The sequence below is a fragment of the Nanorana parkeri genome, unplaced genomic scaffold (genome assembly GCF_000935625.1).
Source record: "Nanorana parkeri isolate BGI_ZX_2015 unplaced genomic scaffold, ASM93562v1 scaffold577, whole genome shotgun sequence".
Lineage (NCBI taxonomy): Eukaryota > Metazoa > Chordata > Amphibia > Anura > Dicroglossidae > Nanorana > Nanorana parkeri.
The window spans coordinates 543,011-568,150 of NW_017306845.1; the positions used below are offsets into that span (position 1 = coordinate 543,011).

The following is a 25,140-nucleotide window of genomic DNA, read 5'->3' on the forward strand; positions in this document are numbered from 1 at the left end:
TCACACATGGTGAGCCAGAATTGGTAAAAACAGGCCCCTTCATCCAGTTTAGGGCCTTAGATAAATATATTTCTACTCGCCATAACATTTGTTTTGTTCTTGAATGGGCCATCACAGCTGTCTGAGGTGCTAATCACTGCAGTCCAAAAGTTTTATAATCTAAAAAAAATTAGAGAAATGTCCTCAGTTCTTTAAAAAGTAGCTAAGGTCTTGATAATTGAAGTTATCTATCAATTAGTTGTTGCAGACATATATGGTTGATTAAAATAATTTTTGGATGTACAGATTTGTAAATACAGGCAGGGCACAATGGACACAAGCCCTAAACTAATCTCTCCCTATGAAGTTTGTAAACAGCATTCCCTATGCTTTTCCTATGACCGGTAAAGAACATTGTCAATATTGCTACGGTGGTTTCATCTATTTCATAATGAGAGAGCTGGCTTACTCAAATGCCCCCTTAAGCCAGCTGACCTTAGTTCAAAGACCAGGCAGTGCAATATGGTTCCAAAGAATTTGTTCTGGTGAATATCGACATTAATTTGCAAGGCCCACAATTTTCAAACCTGTCAAATCCACCACGAACCCATGGTAGCATTGAACTCAAACCTCATCTCTGGCAAAGGGCCCAGAGAACTAGCGGTTCATTTCTATGCACAACAGGAAATGGAAAAGAGACCCCAGAAAAGAAAGACTGCAAAGAGAAACAGGAAACAAATGTTTAAGTTCAGGTTCTCAGGTATGCCCTGAGTGTTTTGAGAACATTGTACCTACAGAAATATATATATATCTTCAGTATCCAGACTTATTTTGCTACTATGATATCTATGGAAAAAATTTAATCTTTTTTCTAGTTGTGAGTAATTAAATCACTTTAGTAAGAGGTCAGGTACAGCAGCGCTGAAAAAAAAATCTCTTTTGACTCCTTCAGTGGCAGCAGCTCCATGATGATTTTGAAGTTCCATTTTTTACATTAGCTTAATGTTTAAAGTTTTTGTTTACCCTTATCACTTTTTTTGCTCTTTTTGTCCTGCTGGTGTGGTTTCCTTTCCCTTCCTGGAGGTGCAAAAATATATGGTAGGGGATCTCAACGAAGCAGGCAGGAATTTTTGTATTGGACATTTGTCACTAGAACATTTGTCCTTATTAGACGTTTTCCCCTCACCTCTTACTCTGGTGACAATTTTAACATTTTTGATATCTCCTCACTTCTGTCTCATTGATAGAGGTCTTCAAGACAAATAGATTGGTGAGTCCTCCAAGCAGCAACACAGACAGCAATACAAACCTAAAAGGGTATCTAATCCTTTCCTACTCTATCCAAATAAAAAAGTTTTGCCTTTGCATAACATAACATAATCAAATATTCCCTGAGCAGCACACATTGTTACATTATACCCAAACTGTTGATTGGGGTTGATTTGAGGACCATAAATTATTATGTCCTAATAGATAATTGTCAACTAATTTTGTATTTCAAACATTCAGTTAATGTCTGGAAAAACAAAGATGATAAAAAATAGCTCAAGGTTATGTTAAAAAGTACAAAAATAAAGCCACACTTTCATATTAGTATTAACTTTATTACATATCTTTTCTTTGTCTAGAGCAATCCACAAGATTTGCCACATGAAGAGAAAAAGCAACTACCTGGGGCCGTGAAACTTCCCGGACCTGCAGTTAATCTATCAGAAATTCAAAATATTAGAAGTGAACTTAAATTTGTACCAAGAGCAGAGGAGCAGTAGTGTTCACTGAAAAGGTGAGATTAATAGTGCATTTGAAGTTCACATATTTATGAAATGTAAAAAGAACATTCAAGCTTTGGAGAGGGTCCAGAGGCAGAAAACTAAATTTATAAAAGGGATGGAAAATCTTACAATAAAAGATTAGAGACATTGAATATCTACAGTTTGTAAAAAAAGACATTTGGGAAGTGACCTAATTTAGTTGAATATATGCAAGGTCAGTAAAAAGATTTTGCAAATAAACCTTTTTATTCCAAGGACTGTAAAAAGGGCAAGGGAACATCAATCTCATGTGGAAATGTGCTTTCTACAATACCAGTGGTTAAAATGTAACTCTTATTTTTTGGGGGGAGTCTTGGATAGGATAGAGAGGGGATCAGAGTCTTGTCATATTTTCATTGCTATGTTGCCATCGGTGAGCTTTCCTTGTACGTTCTGTGTCCAAAGACACAACAGTAAGTAAATAGACTTTGTCCCAAAATAAGGCAAAATTTGACCTGAAAAATGTTCCCATTGGTAGTTTACCCCTCTATTTCTCTTCTGTTGACAGTTGTAAAATTCTGGATTCACTCTCACCAAAACGAAAGGGTAAATGTTCCTAATGGGAACACATGCAGCAGTAAAACCTGAAAAGGCCCTAACCATTCCCCATTCTATCCAAAACTAGAAAAAAGGTTTTGACTTCAAATCTGGTCTAAACTGTGGAATGATTTACTGCATGAGGTAGCAATAGCAAAAACAATATTGGACTTTAAAGTAGGACTGATTGTAGTCCAAAAGCTTCTTCCCCCGGCTTCTCTAGCCAGAGCATGACAGCTGAGGAACCAGAAGTGATGCAATCAATGTTGCTTCTGGCCCCATTCAGTGGGGAGGAGAGGTGAACGAATGTTCACTGGTCTCCTTTAGTGATGAACCGAACACCCCCGTGTTCGGTTCGAATATGGAACATGGGAAAAGTTAATATTCGAACTCAAACTCAATGCAAGTCTATAGGGGTAGAACATTGAAAATCAAATGTCCTCATTTTGAAGCCTTATATGCAATTTATTGGCCATAGAAAGTGTATGAGGATCTGGGTACTGCTCTGGGGGACATAAATCAATGAAACATTTTTTTTTTAAATACTGTTTTTAAAGGAGCAGTGATTTTAACATTACTTAAAGGGTAACAATAAAAATTAAACATTCCTTTAAATATCCCCTTGAACTGCCTGTAAAGTTGTACTTCTATATGATGTAAAGAACCTGCCGCAGCAAAAATGAAAAATAAATTATTTTTTTTAAAACTGTGTAGTACCCCCTCCCAAACAATACCAGACCCTTTAAGTCTGGTTGTAATGTTAAGAAGGACCCCATTAAAAAAAAGCAAGGGGTTCCCCCCAAAAGTCATACTAGACCCGTAAGGTCTGGTAGGAGTATTTAAGAGGAACCCCATGTAAAAAAAAAAAAAAAAAAGTGTGTGGGGTTCCCCCTCAAAGTCATACCAGACCCTTAAGTCATACCAGGCCCTTAAGGTCTGGTAGGAGTTTTAAGGTGGTACCCCCACCCCCAAAAATGGGAGGAGAAAAATGTGAGGTCCCCCCTAAAATTCCATACCAGACCCTTAATCCGAGCATAGGCCTGGCAGGGCTGGAAAGGGGGGAGGGGGGGCGAGCGAGCGCCCCCCTTCCATACCAGACAACATGCCCTCAGCACTGGGAGTGTGCTTTTACAGGGTTGCTCCTGGAAAAGCACCTTGTCCCCGTGCCGATGGGGACAGGGACCTCTTCCCCACAAGCCCCGGGGCGTTGGTTGTGGGGGTGTGGACAGGAGGCTTATTCACATCAGGGTACCCCTTTAATAAAGGGGCAGCCAGATGCACCCCCCTTGTGAATGAGTACCCATTCACTAAAGGGTTAAATAAAATTGAAATGTTTTTTAAAAAACAGACTTTTGGAGAAAATCCTTTCATTGACAAAAAACAACAGCACACCCCCCCCCCCCCCAAAAAAAAAAATGGACAAAATAAAAAAATAAAACAATAAAAAAATTAATTGAAATCCTTTTTTTTTAAATGACGGACGCCATACCCCTCCATTGACCGCAAAATTACATTTTGACAGATACTGGTAAAACATAAACAATTGGGCGGAGCTAGCGGTGACAGCTAGCTCCGCCCAACTGTGTTCAGTTTTATGTCATCTGACAGGTGAGCCATGATTGGGCACGGTTATCTGTGCCCTGACTGGGGTCAGGTGCAAGCCTTTAGCCAATTAGGGCTTCACAAGGCGCATTGCGGGCAAACACACAAACTAGCGATGTTCGAGTCGAACGCATACAGCCCATCCCTAGTCTCCTTCCCTGCTTCCCAGAAATACCTGTGATGCTGGTCCTGCACCCACAGAAGCCACAGAGGAGCCCAAAAAATAAGGCGGGGGAAGCACTACACCGGTCCCTGGAACTGATTTGCAGTGCAGTTTGCACCTTTGCATCTTCCTCTTTAATACACAGATTTTTAATTCCACAAATTTACATCCATGTTGCATTTGCCAAAGTTTTAAAAAGGTCAAAGTGATTATGGCCAGCTCATTTTGTAAATACAATTGAAGTGTATCTATCCAAAACTAAAAAGTTTGGCTATAGAGTGGGGTAGGATTAGAATGCAGATTTTTTTTCTCACTTCCTGTCTTGTAAAAATGTTGTCCCCAAAACAGAAACTAAGGGGAAATCTTTCTAACAGAGCTCTGGATGGCAGTAACACCTAACAAGGATTCTAACCTTCCACCCCATTTAATTTATTATTTAAAGGTATGCATATCACTATAATATAAACATATACAGTATATATTTCTGGAGCACTTTAAATGGATGCCAGAGGGATAACCTGGAATACTTGGTGGAGCACCATCGGTTTTTTCTTCTCATCTATGTGTGCCACTTCCTACAAAGTCACGTGTATTAGCTTGTTTGTGTGCATTCCAACATAGGTAGCTGTTAATCCATTTTTGAGAAATAATGCAGTAATTAAGTTTTTCCAAGTTATAAAACAGGTGTGCACCTAGCGTGACGGTGACAAGAAGACAGCCCTGTTATCTAAGTGATGGTACGTAACTGGCAGACACTCCTCTCTTCAGTGCCAGACTTGAAGCTTGATAGCTGGTGCCAGGTGGCCAAAAGAGACTCACTACATGTCGACACCGCATCTGTGATATCCCTGGAAACTGTGGCAGAGAGTTTCATTCTTACTTCTATCAGAAATTTTCAGAAATGAAACAAAACATTGAGCTGTTGTTGCATATGGCAATAAAAGTAGTTTCTAACAAAATAGCATACATATTATTGAGATATGTGCAACTAGGTAAAAGTTATACAGTGTACATCTAACATCAGATTCAGCTTGGTGTCTGAAAAGCAGATTTTTCTGTTCTGTCATGATAACCGATCTTTTTGTTAAGTTTCATATACCTCAGATATGATAAATAAATAGGGTTTTGTAAAATTGGTCTCACTGAAAAACAATATGTAAAAATGTTTTTGTTTTTTGCTACCCCTAATATTGTGCCTAGACCTCAGTCTACACCCCCTTCTGTATATCTGGCCTGAGCAGACACAAGTGAAACCATGTAAAAGAGGTGAAAGGGCAATGCACTGGACAGTTATTGCTGGACTCCTACAATAGCCTCTTCCTGAAAAGTTATACCCACCTATTATTTTCCCGGGGCAGTTTAGAAAATGAACGCTTACATCTAATTAATTGCTATTACCAATACCCACAAATTCCATTTTTTTTCCAGTTTTCAAGATCTTCATCAATGAGCCATAATTTGTGAAATTCCAGATCTTCTAGTACCTTCTGGGGTTCTGGCATTAGTTGAATGACATGGGTAGGACTGAAGCCCAAACTTTTTTTTTTTAGTCTTGGATAGAGTAGAAAGTGATTAGAACACATGTCAGGTTTTTATTGCTGCATCCCCATTAGAGAGATTCACCCTCACTATTTGTCCTGGTGACCATTATCACTTAAAGTGAAAATTAAAATACCAAATTTTGGGTTGTCACCAGAAGAGGAATAGATAGGAACTCTTCCAGTGGGGAAGTTGGTTCTGGCAACCTTGATTACCATCACTTTGGAGGGATTTTCTCTCACCTCCCGTTGTGGCTATTGGATGGGAAGTGAAGGGAAATCTCCCTAATAGGACACAGATGGCAAAAAAGCTGACAGGGGTTATAACCCTCTCTTATTCTATCCAAAACTTTAAAAAAAAGTTTGGGCTTTAGTTTTACTTTAATCTCAATTTAGGCAGAAGTGCAGCCTGAGCCAAAGATCCTGCAGTGCTCCAGAGGGACCAGTATGAAATCTAATTAATTCTTGGTGCCGGTCCTTAACTACCTCCCGACTGGCCGTTGTGTATACACTGGAAACTGGGCGTGTATACACGTCCTGTTAGTCCCGCCCACTCATGCGCGGCGCGCTCGAGTGGGAATGACACATAATTTAAAAACCGGCAGCGATGCCTGTTAACATACAAGCGATCCGCCGGCTGTAGAGCCGTCGGATCGCTTGTATGGGGTCCCGGTATGTGCGCCCCTCCCTCCGCGGCTCCCCCCCCTCCCGCTGATCCCAGGCTCCGTTGTGCCCGGTGCGAGCCCGGGACCAGCATAGTGGCTCTCTGACAGGGGATTAGAGGGAGGCCGGTTCATGATCTCCCTCCGGTCCCCTCTCTGCTGTCAGAATTCGGAAGTGGTGTATATTACATCACTTCTGCATTCTCGTGTCACTCTCCAGTTTTAGATGCTTTTAGAGAAGCTGATGAAGCAGATCTCTGCTTCATCAGCTTCTTCAGGGGGGTCCTAGGTGACATATAGGGGTTTCTTAGCCCCCTCTGTGATAGCAATAAAGTTAAGTGAAAAAAAATTAAAGTTTCCCCAAATTTTTTTTATGTTACACATACAAAAGAATATTTTTTTTAAAAGTCCCCACCCCTACATACACGCATGTGAACATGCGTCAGGTGCGCATACCTGCGAAAACGACGATTGCGCCCATTACGCCGCACATGTTACATATCGCCACAAACGTTGCAGTGAAAGCAATAATTTTAGGGCTATTACTGATAAAACTAAACTGATGAGCTGTAAAAGCTTTTAAAGTGTCACCTATGGCCAATTTTGGGTAGTTTGCTAGTTTTTCGCGAGTGCGCGCAATTTTTAAGCTTGACATGTTTGGTGTCTATTTACCCGACGTGACCCCGTCTTTTTTATTTTACCAACAAAGTGGGTAATATTAGTTGTTTTATAACATAATGTAAAAAAAAATATTTTTTTCAAAATTTTCAGTAATTTCTCCTGAATATAGTAAAAAATAAAACCCCGAGTGGTGATTAAATACCACCAAAAGAAATCTCTATCTGTCCCCAAAAAATGGTATAAAATTATTTTCAGTACAGCGTTGCATGACAGAATAAATGTCAGTCAAAGTACCGCATCGCTGAATACTGAAAAATGGCCTGGCCAGGAAGGGGGTCTAAACCCCTGGTCTTCAAGAGGTTAAGCAATGTTGTTACCTTTGAAACACCTTTCATTGCCTTTACATTTTACATTTACAGTATCATTCTGTTGCACAATTTAAGTCATATTCTTCAATGTTTTTTCTTAGTAAAGGGACCTTATTATTGCCTAATTTTTCCCCTACACTAATGTCTTACTTGCCCTCTCTCTTCCCAACTCAGTTTAAACATTCATCCAAACATCCCATAATCCACAATTACAGCAGATACCCTTACATTCAGGTACAAAGTGCATTTAGCTTATATATTGCACCCTAATGAAAAGTCAGCCCAGTTCTCTAGAAACCCAAATCCTTGTATCCTACATTCAGATGTAAGTCATTTCCAACCCTCACTGCATTATTTTGTTTCCCATGCCATTTCCAATATTTAAAAAATATATATTTTGGAGGTTTTGCTGAACACTGATGACAAGAGTTATAGGAGATGAATACATAAATAAAAGAATACATTAATAAAAGACAACATTTTACTGATGTCCTGTTTTTAATGGTGTTGTTAAGGATGCCCACATTTTCAATTATCTGGTATGATGATGAACAAAAAGTATTTTAGGGTTATAAATACCATCAAAAGGTATAGATAGGTCTCCATGCTCTTAAAAATAGCTAATAAGTAATACATTTCAAGATCAAGGAACCAATTGATTTCGATTGATTTATGCCTTCAGCCTGTCATATGGTCATTGGCCAAATGGTTAAAAATCTTTTAAAATTCTCAGATGGTTAATAAAATAGGATCTTTGTTATTATAAATGGGTTTTACAGGAGTAACAAACCGAGGGACTTGCTTACAAATGTGTCAAAAAGTAGAACTGTCTATAATGCCCCATGGCCGCCAGCCATCTTCTTTTCTTGATTTTCTACTACTGTAAATATATCATCTAATTGGTTGCTACTGGCAACAAAAGCAGTGTTTAACATTAATATTAATAAACAAAGAAAAACTCCCCAAAAGAGGAGATACCACCACTCATCCAAATATGCAATAATGTCAATGAAATTTAATTTATTAAGCTAACTTTGTCTTTTAAAATTTATGACACATGTATCAAAACACAAACAAACATTTACATTGGAAAGCACTCGGCTAAGTGAAGTTGCATTTAGAAAGAACAATAAAGTGATCGGTGCACCTCTGAAATGAATTTCTTTTTTTTTGGCATATGAATTTCCCCAAGAGAAGTATCCTCCAAGGTAGAGAGATTTCAGTCCCGCAAGTAATAATACAACGGCAAAAGCGTATTTGGAAAATAATTCACTTTTTGTTGTAATGAAAAGTAAGTAGAGGGCACTCACAGTAGCTTTCGTCTGCTCCTCAAAAAGTGGTGGAGATCCAGTGTTGTATATCCAAAAGTACAACGCGCAAACTTGTAAACGGCATAAAATGTGTTGGCAGAGATGATATCCTTAAAAAGAATGCATGGTTCTCCCGTAGACTCTGTGTAGATTTCAGATAGTGATTGCCGTCACTGGATAAGTGCTCTCCCTTGTATGGATTCTGTGTAGGTCAACCTCCTGATGTTTTAAATGGATATAGAGCAGGGGCAGGTTCAGGCAAGCTGGAGTTTCACCCTGAGAGTGCGTTTATCGCTGATATGGTTTGTCAAAAGGACTTCTCTCTCTCTGAATGCCTTAGGGTATTGTTTAGTCTCTTTTTTGGACAGGGGTGTCCATAGCCGAGGCAGTCCGAGAAAACAGCACGCCAATGCCTTGATGCGTTTCACCCCCCACCGGGGCTTCGTCAGAAGGGCGTTGTTTCACAAAAGTTCAAACCACATCGTTTAAGTACTGCAAATAATCTCTTTAATTAGAGTCAATGAGACATTGCGTACCTGTGTGTCTCCAAGGAGCAGATACCGTTTATCTTATGTCCTATATAGAGGAAAGCCAAGTGCTTTCCTATGTAAATGCTTGTTTGTGTTTTGATACATGTGTCATATAAATTTTAAAATACAAAGTTAGTTTAATAAATTACATTTTATTGACATTATTGCATATTTGGATGAGTGGTGGGATCTCCTCTTTTGGGGAGTTTTTCTTTGTTTAGATTACTAATAGGGGACTCACCACGAGATACTAATTTAGTTACGTAATATACATTTATAACCTTCCTTCCCCATCTATACAATTTCTAATATTAATAAACATTATTAAACAAAGCCCTAAAAGTGGCATTTGCACAGATTGACATGCCATGTACAAACAGTTGTTGTCTGATACTGCAGGAATGTTATTCATGAAGCTAATCAGTATTCTGAGGGCCATCTGTTTCTTTGTTATTGGTGACTGTTACTAAAGACCTATTCCCTTGCCTATTATAAATGCAATTGCATTGCTATTATCGGAATTAACAAAGTCATACTCCACAGATACATTAGGTCAAGTTCTTCAAATATTTGTATATATAAGTGGTCCATTCCTTGTATCCTTACATTCAGGTACAAAATGCATATAGCTTATATATTGCACCCTAATGAAATGTCAGCCCAGTTCTCTAGAAACCCAAATCCTTGTATCCTACATTCAGATGTAAGTCATTTCCAACCCTCACTGCATTATTTTGTTTCCCATGCCATTTCCAATATTTAAAAAATATATATTTTGGAGGTTTTGCTGAACACTGATGACAAGAGTTATAGGAGATGAATACATAAATAAAAGAATACATTAATAAAAGACAACATTTTACTGATGTCCAGTTTTTAATGGTCTTGTTAAGGATGCTCACATTTTCAATTATCTGGTATGATGCTGAACAAAAAGTATTTTAAGGTTATAAATACCATCAAAAGGTCTAGATAGGTCTCCATGCTCTTAAAAATAGCTAATAAGTAATACATTTCAAGGTGAAGGAACCTATTGATTTCAATTGATTTATGCCTTCAGCCTGTCATATGGTCATTGGCCAATATGGTTAAAAATCTTTTAAAATACTGAGATGGCTAATAAAATAGGATCTTTGTTATTATAAACGGGTTTTACAGGAGTAACAAACCAAGGGACTTGCTTACAAATGTGTCAAAAAGAATTACTGTCTATAATGCCCCATGGCAGCCAGCCATCTTCTTTTCTTGATTTTCTACTACTGTAAATATATAATCTAATTGGTTGCTACTGGCAACAAAAGATGTTTTTAACATTAATAAACATTAATAAACAAAGCCCTAAAAGTGGCATTTGCACTGATTGACATGCCATGTACAAACAGTTGTTGTCTGATACTGCAGGAATGTTATTCATGAAGCTAATCAGTATTCTGAGGGCCATCTGTTTCTTTGTTATTGGTGACTGTTACTAAAGACCTATTCCCTTGCCTATTATAAATGCAATTGCATTGCTATTATCGGAATTAACAAAGTCATACTCCACAAATACATTAGGTCAAGTTCTTCAAATATTTGTATATATATAAGTGGTCAATTCCTTGCAGCTTATATTAAAGAAAATAATATAAATTAATTTTACCCTCTAGGACCTGGCCATGATCTTCTCAGGTGCGAAGAATAGCTATATCCAATAAACTGCAAGTTGCAAAATCAAAAGAAGGAAAAGGGAAAATTAGATAAATAGGATCTCTGTTACAATTAAAACAATTGTTCAATTTATTCCTGAAGAGTTCCTTAAGTCTTCCCCCCCTTTCAGAGTAGATCACATGACCAAAAGCCTAGGTTTTTAGTCACATGGTCTACTAAAGGGAAGGAACAGCTAACCTGAATTCTGATACTTACCTGCAATTGAAATTACATGACTAACTGCATAGGTTTTTGAATAATCCAAATACTGCTCACATTCCAAAACCAAGCTTACACCACAATTGCATCCCAGGTGCAGGCAAACAAGCATGCCATCGCCCATAGAAATCTGATCCAGGAAATAGCCACACTCCAAGGGTCTTCACTGAAGATAAAGAAGATACATTTATTTATGGAGCAAATACAAACTGTTTGTGCCTCCCTATGTGTTCTCAACCTCTAACGTGTTTCACCATTCTGGCTTACTCATAGGACTGTTTTAAGTGGCTTACAGCATTATTACATTGCATTAAGTATTAATGCACAATTTAATATTTTTACCTTTTCATTTACAGATACAAGATTGATCTCCACTGAAGGAACATGCATAGAGAAAAGTGAACCAATGGAATTTTTTGTATTTTTACAAAGACTGAAAAATACTTATATGCTGTGTCCTTCCACATTTCAACAAATAAATTATTTGTACGTTTATTTTTAATTATTCATGAAGAAAAAAAAGTATTGACAACATGTTTAAAATCTGGAATCTTTCCAGTTTTTTAAAATGACTGACTGTAAAGTACTATAAGCATAAATTAAAATGAGTGATTTAAAAGATTGTTTTAAGGTGTTCTACTGCAAATATGTAACTTTGTTACATCATTGACTTCTTCAGAAGACACAGTTACATTATTCATTATAAATGGAAATTTGCTAAAATGCATTTGTACCTATGGGAAATTTAAAAAAAAATAGGGAAGGTAGACTTTTTATGTGTAAAATATCAAATTTTTCTAGTACCTTTGCGATTTTCTTTATTTTTGCATATTCACTTTATTTCCATATCAGTTGTTACTCTGAGGTCAGCATGTATTTAGTTATGCCAAAACCCTAATGCTGAACTCTGCTTATAAAAAGCAGCTTATAAAGACACTATTTTAGGCTTCTCCCCATATAGCAAGGATTGAATGCTTGTTTTGTCAAGGGTGAGTAATAGAGAGCAATACTTACCTTACTCCTCGTGTCGCTGGCACCCAGTGCTCTTCTCTGGTCCTGCTCAAGTACCTGAGTATGGTCAGGCCCTCTACATCCTTTATGTACAATGCAGGGCCGCTGATGATGACTGTGCAACAGGCAAAGAGGAGCAGCTATATGGAACCGATTGTTCAGCAGGGAGGAAGCCTGCAGCTGTGAGGAAAAAAGTAAGCAATTCTGCCTTCTCCATGACCTCTAGATTAAATGAGCATTATAGTTTTACTACACTGATGGAGCTACCAAAAGGGGGATTTTATTTTATGTGTTTGGAGTTCAGATATAAGTCTTTTCTGCATCTTGCAAGACGGTTTAATGGCTTAAGACGTTGCCAATTAGACAATGTGAAAAGGTAAAAATCCAAACCTTAAAAAAAATAATGATTGACTTTATATGTGAAAAGATGGTGGATGCATTGTGAATACATTTTATTTTACAATATGATATATGCATATTACAATGGCTTCTGTAATAAAGTTGATTTATCAAGTTCGATGCCACTTACAGTATTGTGATGCTCTGAGATACCGAATATCACCTACACTTTAAAAAGATCCTGTCACAAGTCAAACATTTTGTTTTAAGGTGTAACTCTAGGAAAACATATTTTGTTTTAGTTTTAGAGTGGGGGAAGGATACATCCTCCGTCACGTTTTTCTTGCTGTCTCTCCATTGGAGAGATTTACTCTTCTATTTGTGCTGGTGATCATTGTCATAAATAATGAAATTGTGATGGGAGATACAAACATTTAGAGTTGTCCCCATAACAAGAGGTAAGAGGAAATCTTGAAGTGGAGACAGCTGTTTCAGAGACAACTGTCTAATAGTGGAATTCCCCTCACTTTGTGAGTTTTCCTCTAACTTCCTGTCGCATCTCTAAGATAGGAAGTGAAATTTCCTCAAGGGTGTTAACCCTTCCCTAATCTATCTAAAACTAAAATAAAAAGCTTTGTCTTGCCCTCTCCTGCAGCTCAAGGCACCGTTTGGGAGTGTGCACTGAGAGCAAACTGCTGATCACACATGTTGCTTTTCATTAACCAGGTACCCGCTGCTTAAGGTTAAAGAGTTAAGGGTCACTGTCTTACATAAGGGCCCATTCACACCACATCCAGATAATCTTCAGACCAGACCAGATTGTTTCCGGAACCAAAACGCATCCTAATGTATCCCTATGCTATTTCTGGCCTCTGTTCACACCAGCGCAGTCCGTTCCAGACCAGAAAAAGATGGCATGTCTCATTTTGTCTGGTCTGGAATGCACTGGAACGCATAGAAACGCATGGAACCTGAGAGCCCAATTTTAGCTGCAAAAAACGGAAAACAGCTCCGCAACGCGGTCAAATCACGGCAAATGCACGATGCACTGCATTCCAGATCTGGTCCAGAAAATGGTGTGAACCCAGCCTAAACCTTGTAAACTATCAAACGACTTCGGGATTGATGCTGGGTAGCTGCCATCTTTTTGCTCATGCCATACTTACACAGCCTCTTCTGTCAGAAAAAACTACCCTGTAAGCAATATTTGTAAAAAGAAAACTTTACTTCCACTTAATGTACAGGCTGCAAAAGTATTCTCACCAAGAACCCAGAGTGAACACAAACCCCTTAATTAACTATTATAGACTATTGTGTAGCAGGCCTTCGTTTCCCACATATGCGAGTATCACTCAAGTTACGCAGCAGCAGGGAACACTTATTATAAATAATCGTAAACATCTGGGCCGAGGACAACAGTACAGCTAGAGATCAGATAGGAAAAAAAAATCAGATGACCACAGATCAAATGGGATCTGTAAATAACAAAACAGTCACCATGCAGGAAAGCAATGCTCGAAACCTGCAGCAGGCATTCGGACTGATGAGATTCACTTACAGTTTTTACACACATACACAAGAGGCTTGACACATCCAGTGGTTAGCACTCCAAAAGTGAAGGTGATTGTTGATAATGGACCATAAAGCTTAAATTGGCTCAGGAACACCAAACTGAGCAAACAGAGAATGAGCAATTGATGCTACGATCCACCACCTTAGAGCTGGGCTGTCAGGTGAAGAAAGATGAGCAACATTCAGAAGTCACACAGGAAGAGAGGGCCCATCAGGCAGCAGAAAAAATATCAAGGATCTTGCTTTCACGTTCCGAATCTGTCCACCCAATCCAAGGCTGAAAAGTAAGTTTCTTCCTTGGCAGTCATATGTACAGTAATTGGGCACAGTAAACCATGGAATAATGAAGGTGCAGCTTTTTGACATCCTGAAATCTGCATTTTTTGAAACTTTGTGAAAAAGCATTATTTTAGATCCATTCAGGCGTATACCTTATAAATTCCCTTGCTTTGCAAAGAATATTGTCCTGGTCATCATATTGCAATAGACGTACCAGAATTTGCGAGGAGTGTCCTCATGCGGAAGAGGGCAGGCGGGAACACTGTGTGCCAAATCAACAGCAAAGAAGGGTGACTGGGCCTCTGTTCTTGAAGTATCAAGCAGCCATTTCTCAATAAAAAATGTGATATTAAAGCGCTCATAGTTTTTTGGGAATGCCAACAATTCTCACATTCAGCCTGCTCTCAAGATCCAGTTTAGATATTAGCTGTAGCCCGGCCGAGGGCCACCTTAACATAACTATGAACTGTAGAAAATATGTCTTCAAAGTCACTAACCCAAGAGCAGTGGTACACTTTTTAGATTTCTGCAGTGAAATGTCTGCTCTCATGCTATACTGCATATTTTAGGAGTAAGACTGGCTAGGGAAGTATTGCAGAGCTGTACCACATAATAAATATTCTTTAAAAAAGGTTCAAGGACAGAGCTCTGCTCTGAGGATGATTGTGAGTTATCCAGGAAAGTGTTAGCAATACTCACAGTGCAGACACTATCTACAGCACTTGTACAGAAGTCTCCAGCAAGGGTGCAGGAGAGGAGTTATGATCCGCAGTATCAGTCTTAGTCAATTTAGCAAAGGGCTCTGTCTCCCCCTGTGCCCTTTCCCACTACGGTTTCTGGCACTCTTGTGGCCCACTGTCAGGCTGCCCAACCACGTCTTCTTGGGCGTAGCTCATTGTCCCCAAAGTGGTGCCTAAGGGTGCAGAAAGGGAGCAGCAAGAGCAAATGGCTCTGAGCATCCTCTGAAGCAGATGTGCTGAACAAATCACAGGATCACCAGCAGGAGCTCTTTCACACACTTCCTCTCACATGCGCTGTAGGCCATGCCTCTGTACAGAGCAACTTTAAAAAAAAAAAAGACTGTGTACCAGATTGGAATATTAAAGTAAATTGATGTTCACTGGGCTAGAGTAAATCAACTCCTGACACTTAGATGTTACCCTCTTTTAAATATGCCGATCTGCCCACACATGTTATCAATAGAAAATATTTGTGTTAACATTTAGTAATGACTTGGCAGTAGAACATACAGTTATGTTAGAAACCTATAATTAAAAACCATTTTTTTTTGTTGAAAAAGTTACATGACGAAACGCGTCAAAAAGGTAGATTCAACTGCACACGAGGAGTCCTCTTAGATCGATCCAGAGCTGCTGTGCCGGCCGGTTTTTATACTTCCAGATGTAAGCTACTATGTTTTAATAAAATTTATACTGTTTTTACATACTGCACCATGAGGTCTTTTTGCTTTTAAACCCTCATAACCCTGTTGATTCCGGAGAGAAAGTTCGTTAGTACTACGCTTAGGCTAAGCGGTCCCTGGGTCTGAAAGACAGCTCCAGCACTACAGCCGGAAAACATCTCTCCTACTGCCCGATTCTAACGCGGGAAGAATATACTCGAAGGCAGGACGGGATCGGATACCATATCGTCAAGACCCTGATATCTGTGCATATCCACCGTAACCCGGTGAGTACCCATTACTAAGGGGGCTGTCGGACTAAGGAGATAGGAACCAACAATCATCCTTCTTCTGCCCCCCCCCTTTCTCCTGTTTTTACATTGCCTATTTTTTGAAATCTACTCTTCATATCGCTCATTGAACATTGCTGTCTCTGGCATCGCCTTCACTTATTTAAAGAAATAATTCAAGATCAATATAGATCACTGAATGCTATTCTTCCGATTTTTTGGATTATGAAATTTTTGTCAGATCTTTTTAAAAAAAACTGTCACAGATTATCCACTGTAATCTTTTTGAGACGTTTTTTCTGATACTGTGTTATATTTATTAGCTATAGGCAACACTTAACCTTCAGTTAATTGCTCACTCATGTTGTTCACACATTGATACAATCCATCTTTCTCGTTTACTTTTTATGATTGTTTCTAATACACATCATTTATACATTGATATACATTGATCACTTAACCCAATCTGTGAACATTTACACACATTTTGTTGACTCCATCTCTAGCGCTGTGTTACAAATACTCTATCCAATTAAAAACCATTATTGACTCAGTAGATTAGTTTCTGACAGCTGAAAAGCCAAAGGTTATCCTAACATTTAACTGTCTACAGAGAGGAAGATACCAGTTATAAACAATAGAGCAGAGTACAATAAAAAGGTAAAACATGGATATTTTTAATTAAAGAGGAACTCCAACCAGAACAGTGTTTGGTTTGTAAAAGCCAAGCTTGGCCATACTCGGTCCGGAGCCTACCTCTTTGCCAATGATGGCATTTATCAAATTAAAGGACCAATATGGAAGCTTAAATTTGTCAAAATTGGACAGAATGTGGAGCAGCTCCCCATGTAACCAATCAGCATAACTCTTCAGTTTGTTCAGTTAAGCTTAGAAAATTAAAGACAGAAGCTGATTGGTTACTATAGGCAACAGCTCCAGGCTTGTCTGCTCCAGTTTTGATAAATTCCCCTCAGTTTGTAATGAGTTTATTTTAAACACAATTTGTACAGAAAGGAGCTAAGAGCTAAGAAAAATTAGCTTACTATTGCAGTTTTCATTGATGTCTATTTTCAAGAATCTTCTTAAATTTGATTTTGATTAACTTCTCTTAAAAGCCAAATATTTAATAGAAAGACAATTTAAAAAATCCCAAAAACTTCCTTTGTACTCAGAGAACCTTTGTAGATGGAGAACTAACATATGTAATGACTGTTAAGTATGGTATACACTGAACAAATTTTGAACAAACAAAATCGATTTCCGAGCGTTAGTTCGACTTTCTAATAGTTAATGGGGTCAAACTGATGATAAATTTCGACCACTGTGACAAAACAATTTTGAAGGAGGATGTTGGAAAATCTTTCTCCATTGAACAAAATTCTAACTATGAATGTGATTTTCGTTCAGAAAACTCTGGAATATTGTGAACGTCATTTGCCAAGTGTCTGATGGCATTATCGAACGTCCCAACTACATTTTTCATTTGAACATTCGTTTAAAAATCTACCAATGTATACCCCACTTTAGGGCTTGTTCACACCAAATGCAGACCAGATCTGCATGAGTTTCTGCACATGCAGCGCAGTGTATTTTGCCGCGTTTTTGTCACGTTCCGGGCCGTTTTTGTAAAAAAAAAAAATATTTTTTAAAAGCCTAAAATGGGCTTTCAGTGCATTCCAGGGCATTTGCATGCATTTTTTATGTATTTGCCTGCGTTCCAGAGCAGGAAAAATAGGGCTTGCTGCAGTTTTTTTTTATATGCTCTGGAACTGAATGCTGCGGTGTGAACTAGAGCCCAAAATACCATTGGAATACATTGGACGCAGTTTTGATCCATTCTGTAACTGCTCTGCTCTGCACCTGCTCCGCACTTGGTGTGAACTAGCCCTTAGAGTGTGACTCTTTAATTGCTATTGTCACATTAATGCAAGGCCAAAAATAATTTTCTTGTTATTGACTGTACAGCAAGGTTTAAGAGAAAGACCACAGGCATGTAAATGTTGGCATAACCCTATATGGTTTGATAAGCTTAGTGTACTTCCCCAATACTGGTGAATCTATTCTGGTCTCAGTCTGTTAAGAGCAAAATACACTCTTATAATGTAGAGTGGATATCCCTTTCTGATCAACACTATGGCCTGCATTATATGGCCCATACATAAAATGCAGACAATGTTGTAGAGCATGTAATATGTCACGGAGTTCTCTCTGTTTAACACAGACTGGGTTCTCCAACTGGGCTTTATTTTCTAAAAACAAATTTATTTTAATAGCGCTACACAATCTTTAGAGTACAAGGCCAGTGAAGCACTAAGCACACTTGTAAAGCAAATGGCTGTGCTTTATAAATGTGCTTTTTTTTAAATTTTTAAAGTAAGGGGAAGAGCGTGGTGTGAAAATACCACTGCTTTATAAATGGAGCAATGTCTGATAGAATCTCCGAATTTGTAATGCAGGGAGGCTGATTAAACTGCCTAATATACAGAAATCCCCAACAATAATAAGTAACATGACACTTCACTTTCCATTCAAACCTTTGCTCTTTCATTGATCTACAAGCTAATCAGCTACCTATAAGAGAAATGGACTTGGAACGTCTTTGTGCTTTCTGTTTGTTCACCATATGCAGAGGTTCTCAAAGTCACAGCTTAAAGGGTATCTATGGCCAAAATAAATATGTATTTCTATTTTGAATTTCTATAAGAATTTCTATAAGTTCTATCCCACTCCTACAGTTTATCACAGTTTTTCTACACAGACTTGAGGGGCTGCTCATCCAAGGCTCTGGGGCTTCCACCACAAACATAGAAAACAAAATGTAACAAAGCGCCACCTACGTGTGTAAAATCGTTTATTACAATAATTAAAACAAGGGATAAAAGTACTGACAAACAAACGTTTTCATCAGGCTTTAACAACAAACGAGAGGCCACACTGTCTGTTAACCCAACATGGTATCGCCCCCACTATGTAACACAGTAGCTTCCAGTCACATCACCATCCACCAACCGCAGTCAGCCAAGATTGACGCGTTTCAGGGGCAAGCCCCCTTCATCAGAATCATAGCTTGCTTTCCCTGAGAGTGGGGTATAAGACTGGAAACCGACCAATCAGAGAAAAATTCTCCATTATGACTAGTCTTGCAGAGCCAATCACTCCAAGACTAGTCATAATGGAGGTGGCGCTCTGTTCCCTTTTGTTTACTTTTGAAGATGCCCATAGGATGTACTTCTTCAATGCACTGACACAAATTCACTCAGCCCTGTGAATATGCACTTCCTTGTGTCATCACTCTCACAGCCGGCCTTCTGAACTACAACTCAAAGTCTGAACAATGTAACATTATCATTGCTTGCTGGAAACAATGAATGATGGGATATACAATCTTGAGAAATAGAGATTGCATCACATGAAGCAGCAGGGAAAGAAATGCAAAGCACACTGGGAATCCAGGAAGTTGATGAAAGTGATGGGCAGACGGAAGGCAGCACTCACTACATAAAAGTAAGCTTTGATTGCATTATCAAAAACAACTCTTGTATGTATTCTTATTACAATACTATTGTTATGACAAGCGAGTATATGCTGGGACTTTAGAAATCGTTTAATGAATATCATTTCTGTGTTTGGCAGGTATATAAGTTGTATATAACGCCCCCATCGCAGGTATATAAGTTGTCCATTATAACAATAAATAAAAGATCATGTTCTGTTTCTGTCATCGTATGTATTCCAGTTTCCATCAAGCATAACACTGCCATATATTCTGAAAAATGTTGTACGTCCATTTTCTGTTCATTCTTCTGTGTTGGCAGCACATTTAAAATTACAGAACATGTGTTAATGCAACAAGGATGGGAGAGTGGGAATTGGCTTTACAGAGTGTGATAACTTTCTCATTATTTTACTTCCCTCTTCTGACCACATCTGGACGTTTATGACTAATTTCAGCAAAGAGAACTTTAAGGGATCATTTACACCATTGCATTGGAAACCCCACATGTGTTTTCCTCAATGCAGAAAATGCATTTTTGGTGCATTTTTAATAAAAATTAAAATGTAATGCAATGTTTTCTTGCTTTCCATTTTCATAATTTCCTGTCTCTGCTTTGCGCATTGTGTCTGGGTTTGTTGGAAATAAGGACACGTGACTCGAAAAGTGCACCAGTTAAATACATACAGTGTTTTAGTGCATTTTCAGTGTGTATTTCATGTAGGGATGCACCAATACTGATACTAGTTTACTAGTACTCGCCCAAATGCTCCAATACTTACTCCTGATACCAGAAATTCCGTTCAGAGGGAGATTTCCTCTGATCGGCAGCGCCGCAAGTGAACATGGAGCCAGTTTCCCAGCCAATCAGGAAGTCAGACGGCAGGTAATGACTCGCCGTCCGGCTTCCTAATTGGCTGGTTCAATGCTGATTGGCTGGGAAGCTGTCTTTCTGGCCAATCAGCATCGAGCCAGCAAAACAGCATGAAGTCAGCTTCCCAGGCAATCAAGAAGTCGCCTCCATGCTAGATGAAGTACCGGTATCAGTACTCGGTATTGGCGAGTACCGAAATATAAATAATGGTACTCACACAACACTAAAAAACCTGTATCGGTGCATCCCTAAATCCATGTGCTTAACTTTAATGTAGTGCACAATTTTACAAATACTCACAAAAGATGCAGATTTCAAAATCCTGTGTGTGTTGTAAAGTAGCCACTGCTCCAAACTTGCTCCTGTGATGTATTACAACCTCAATACAAATTAGTTAACTAAACGTGAGATTGTAGTCCGTCATGGGAGTGAGCTTGGAGTGGTGGCTACGTTACAACACACACAGGGACCGTGGGGAACAAAAGTAGCCACCCTCCAGAAGGAAGGACAGTGTCAGAATCAATTCAGAAATGATTTGCAGATCTACAGCTGAGTAATACAAAAATAAGATACATCTTTGTTAATAGATTAGGTACTTGTATGTATTTTTAAGATTTAACTCCTGAGTTTGTTGTCACTTTAATTTAAATCTGCATTTTAGTGAGGATAAAACAAGATGATGTGAATGGGCCTCGAGGGGAAATATGTGCAGGGGATGTTGAAATAAGTCAGAAGACTCTTTATAGTTCATGAATATATGAAACCATCTCTCCTTTTTCTTGTTTTTTGGTCTGTACAACCTGCTTCCTACAGCACTGAATTTTACTAAAATAATCATGTGGGGGCAGAACTTGTACAACAAAATGGTACCATTATTCAGGTGGACCTAGGGCGGTTTGGTCTCTGAATATGGCCCTGCTGTCAGCAAATACATTACAGTAACAAAAGCAAAATGAAATATGTATACACCTTTTTCATGTGGATATCAGCTTTGAATCAATCAGCAATATAAATATATATAGCTCACAATGCACGCTTTATTTAAACATCAGTATACTTACTATACATCAGAGTGTAAGGTTTCAGTAGACAAAGACAAAGTACATGATAAACACCTTGTGTAATCTACTGGCAATATCAATTACACATTTTTCATAGATCACATACTGTGCTGTACACAATATATAGAATTGCAAAAAATGATAAATATTTTATAATTAATTTATAAACTGAAAAAGTCTAGCAAAATCATACCACACATTACATTAACCTCTGTATGTTTGCACTTGTAGCCATTCTGTTTGTTATCTGCCTGCATAGCTGACAAGATGTGAATACATTTTCCAAGGACACTTTCCTTCTGTATAAAGGTATGTTCATGTAGAAAAGAACATATGTACAAAATATATAAGAAAACAAATATACCAATAACTAAAAACCTATACATGAATGATAAAGATATGTTCCTAGTGCGAAAAAAATAAAACATATTTTGTTGTCAATCAATAACGTAAATAAGATTTTTAGATGCTTGTTCACAACAGTAACCACACTCAACCGCATGGCTGCTGGTGTGCGTGTGCATGGATAGTATCAATGTGCTCATTCGAGCCGCATCACACTGGTTTTGTTTTTGTTAGAACTTTATTGAAATGTCACAAGTGACATTTCATTAACTTCTATTGGCTCCCCGCAGTGCGATCTGGTCTTCTGACTGTGGTGCACTTAAAAAATGCTGTACTCTTGTAAGCGCACACCACAGGAACACAGTGGTGTGAGCTATCACCACCAATGACAAGGCAAATTGCCTTATCTTAATGGCATTCGGCCATTTTTCCAGAGCAGCCTGAAAGCAGATGGTGTGAACGGGCCCTTAAGGTCTAATCCTTTTGCAACCAGAGGTCATTGATGCCTAGATGTCCGGTTCAGTATGTGCTACCTTGACGATAAATCTATGATTAATTTACCTATTTAAATAATTTTTAAGCTACTTTTTGAGGCCATGTAAAGTTTTGTTTAAATAAATACCATGCTCTGATTTATCATTATAGGCTGACAAACATATAAACAAAGGTGATTTTGTTTCACTTAAAAAAAAAAGAAGAAGTCTGTTATATCTCATGACATGACATTCTAAATCAGTTCATCCCAACTCTCTGTAAGTGGGGTGTTTAACCTAACTCTCTGAGCCGCTCTCTGTTGTGCTAAGATAGTTTTGCTAATTTAAAGGGGCTTTGACATTTTCATTCTGAAATCTACTAGGCCCTGCACACTTTCTTATTATTATTCAATGAAAGCTTCCCTCTCACTAAACAAAGCATTGGAACATAAAAGTACATACCACAGTTCTAGACATAGGGGAAATCTTCAGACATGGCATTTGCCCATCAAAGCCAATGCACACTAGTGTTAAATATGACTTTTCTAAATTACACAAAAATATTTATTAGGGGTAAATACTCTACTACAATCTCGTTCGTAACGGCATTTTGTGTATTGCTAGCACAGGTATGCTTTAAATAGGTTTTCTAATTTAATGTTTATAAGGTGTAAAAACAAGTACGCTATCTACCTCTCCAATCTCATCTGTTGTGGTATTTTGTGTATTACTAGTACAAGTATACTTGAAATGGGTTTTCTCATTTAATGTTTAGAAGGTGTAAATATAAGTACGCCATCTACCTCTCCAATCTCATCCTTCATGGCATTTTGTGTATTAAGGTATGCTTTAAATGGGTTTTCTAAATTAATTTTTATAAGGGGTAAATACAAGTACTCCACCTACCTCTCCAATCTCATCCTTCATGGCATTTCGTGTAATACTAATACAAGTATGCTTTAAATGGGTTTACTAATTCATTCTTTATAAGGGGTAAATACAAGTACACCATCTACCTCTCTAATCTCATCCTCTATGGCAATTTGTGTATTACAGGCACATGTATGTTTAAATTGGGTTTTCTAATTTAACTGTACATTTGCAATTGGTTGTTTAGTAGCTAAAAAAGAGTGTTCATGGTATCACTCACCATGTTCTTATTTCTCCTGTTCAGAAATAGTTAAGATGATCAGACAGAGTAGGGTCACTCTGCTCCCTTTCCTCGTAGCTTAGGAGCAGAAACACCTCCCTTCTGACCATACTGTTAACACATTAGTGCATTAGTGTATTTTATAGATCTGCAATTGGGGTGATTTACTAAAGAAACACCTTTTTCACACGATCAAGTAAACTTTTTTCACTTTGAAGACTCAATCCTGCACAGGGGAATTCAAATAATAGTAAGCTTATTTGCACATCATTGAATCATTCAAATGAATACAGCTTTAATGAACAAACAAAAAAAATTACTATTTTAGTAACTACACCCCAGAAACTCAGTCTGAGGGATAATCGCTACGTATAGTAATCATGGGGTCAATGGTGCGTAGTTTGTCTAATAGCACTTTGCAGTTTTATTTTCTCTACAAGATATACAGTACAATAAAAACAGAAAAAAATAAAACCATCCCCACGCGAATCAACGCGCAGTGTTTTCAACTGCAATCGTGTGCAACCGCACACCACCGCCGATCGTGCTGTCAGTGCCATTATTTTCTAATGGCACCCCAGTCATCCGCAGGCAGATTGCGCGTTTTCCTACTGCAATACCGCCGCGGGCGATCACGGTTGAAAACACTGCGCGGTGCATGTCGTGAAAATAGGTACATCTCCCTTTTTTTCAGCGATTGCCACGCAGATGTAACCCCATACATGCGGATTCAACCGCTTTATGCAACCGCACACGATCACACGTCCTGGGAATCCCCAAGTCTGCACCAACCCTAAAGGGTAAATTCATTTTCCCAAGTAATTTGGGAAAACGGAATTACCCACACAAATCTCCCTCCCACCATACTTACCTTTCAGCAAACGGTCCTTCCCGTCCACCAGTACGGGTGTACTATCTGTACCTGTTCCATGTTGTCTGAATTTCGCTCGCAAATTGCAAGCACTCGTTGGTCAACGCAGTCATCTGACGGCACTGACCAATGAGAAGCGCTTCTTAGCACTGCTAAATACGGTTTTGGTTAAAATTATTTTTTTTGTATCAGGACAAGTAGATTGTCATGAGGAACAAGTAGATTCGGCCCCCGCTTTAGTCCTTGGACAAGTAGTTTTTTCCAAAATTTCCACACCCCTGAGTACCTAACATATTTGTGGTCTGTGTATTCTTGCATTTCAATAAAACAGCATGATATTACCTTGGAAATTCCTATTAAAGTGTATCTAAACCCAAAATAAAAAATTTGCTATATTCCAGCTTACCATTCCTTAAATGTGGTGGCTGAGTTTGTTTTGTTTTATTTTCTTTATTTTCACTGGTGATCCAGCCAGTAAATCTGTTATTTTCAGCTTCCTTTATCAAATCACATTGTCCATCAGAAGAGGCAAATAGAGGGTTGAGACAAACCATTTAGCACTGACAGGCATGCTGAAATGGTGAACTTTTATTTAATTTATATAAAATCTTTATCCTTAACCACATCATGACTGAGGCCTTTTTTTAATTTTTTGTACCCATGTTATATTCCACATTTTAGGCCTGAAAATTACTTAAAACCCCCCAACATTATATATTTTCTGAATGCCAAGACCCTATAGAATAAAATGGTGGTAGTTGCAAATTTTTATGTTGCGCAATATTAGCGCAACTCCTTATTAAACCCCAATATTTAGTGAAAAATTTAATTAAATGCCCCAAAACACAACAAAATACCCATTTTTTTAATGAAATATAAAACATTGTTGCTCTAACTGCTTGGAGTTCCGATTACATTTATTAGTCAAGTCCATCTAAATCTGTTAGTTCATCT

At 38.3% G+C, this 25,140-nt stretch overlaps 1 protein-coding gene across 1 annotated transcript in view; it reads left to right on the forward strand.

Moving 5' to 3' along the window:
* Positions 1-11,701, forward strand: part of SMPX (small muscle protein, X-linked) — a 73,705-nt gene extending 62,004 nt beyond the window's left edge. Inside the window, exons 5-6 of the mRNA XM_018562430.1 lie at positions 1,621-1,762; positions 11,383-11,701. Of these exons, the coding sequence (XP_018417932.1) occupies positions 1,621-1,748 (128 nt within the window). The 3' untranslated portion in view covers positions 1,749-1,762; positions 11,383-11,701. The remainder of the gene's footprint in view (positions 1-1,620; positions 1,763-11,382) is intronic.
* The last annotated feature ends 13,439 nt before the right edge of the window (positions 11,702-25,140 follow it).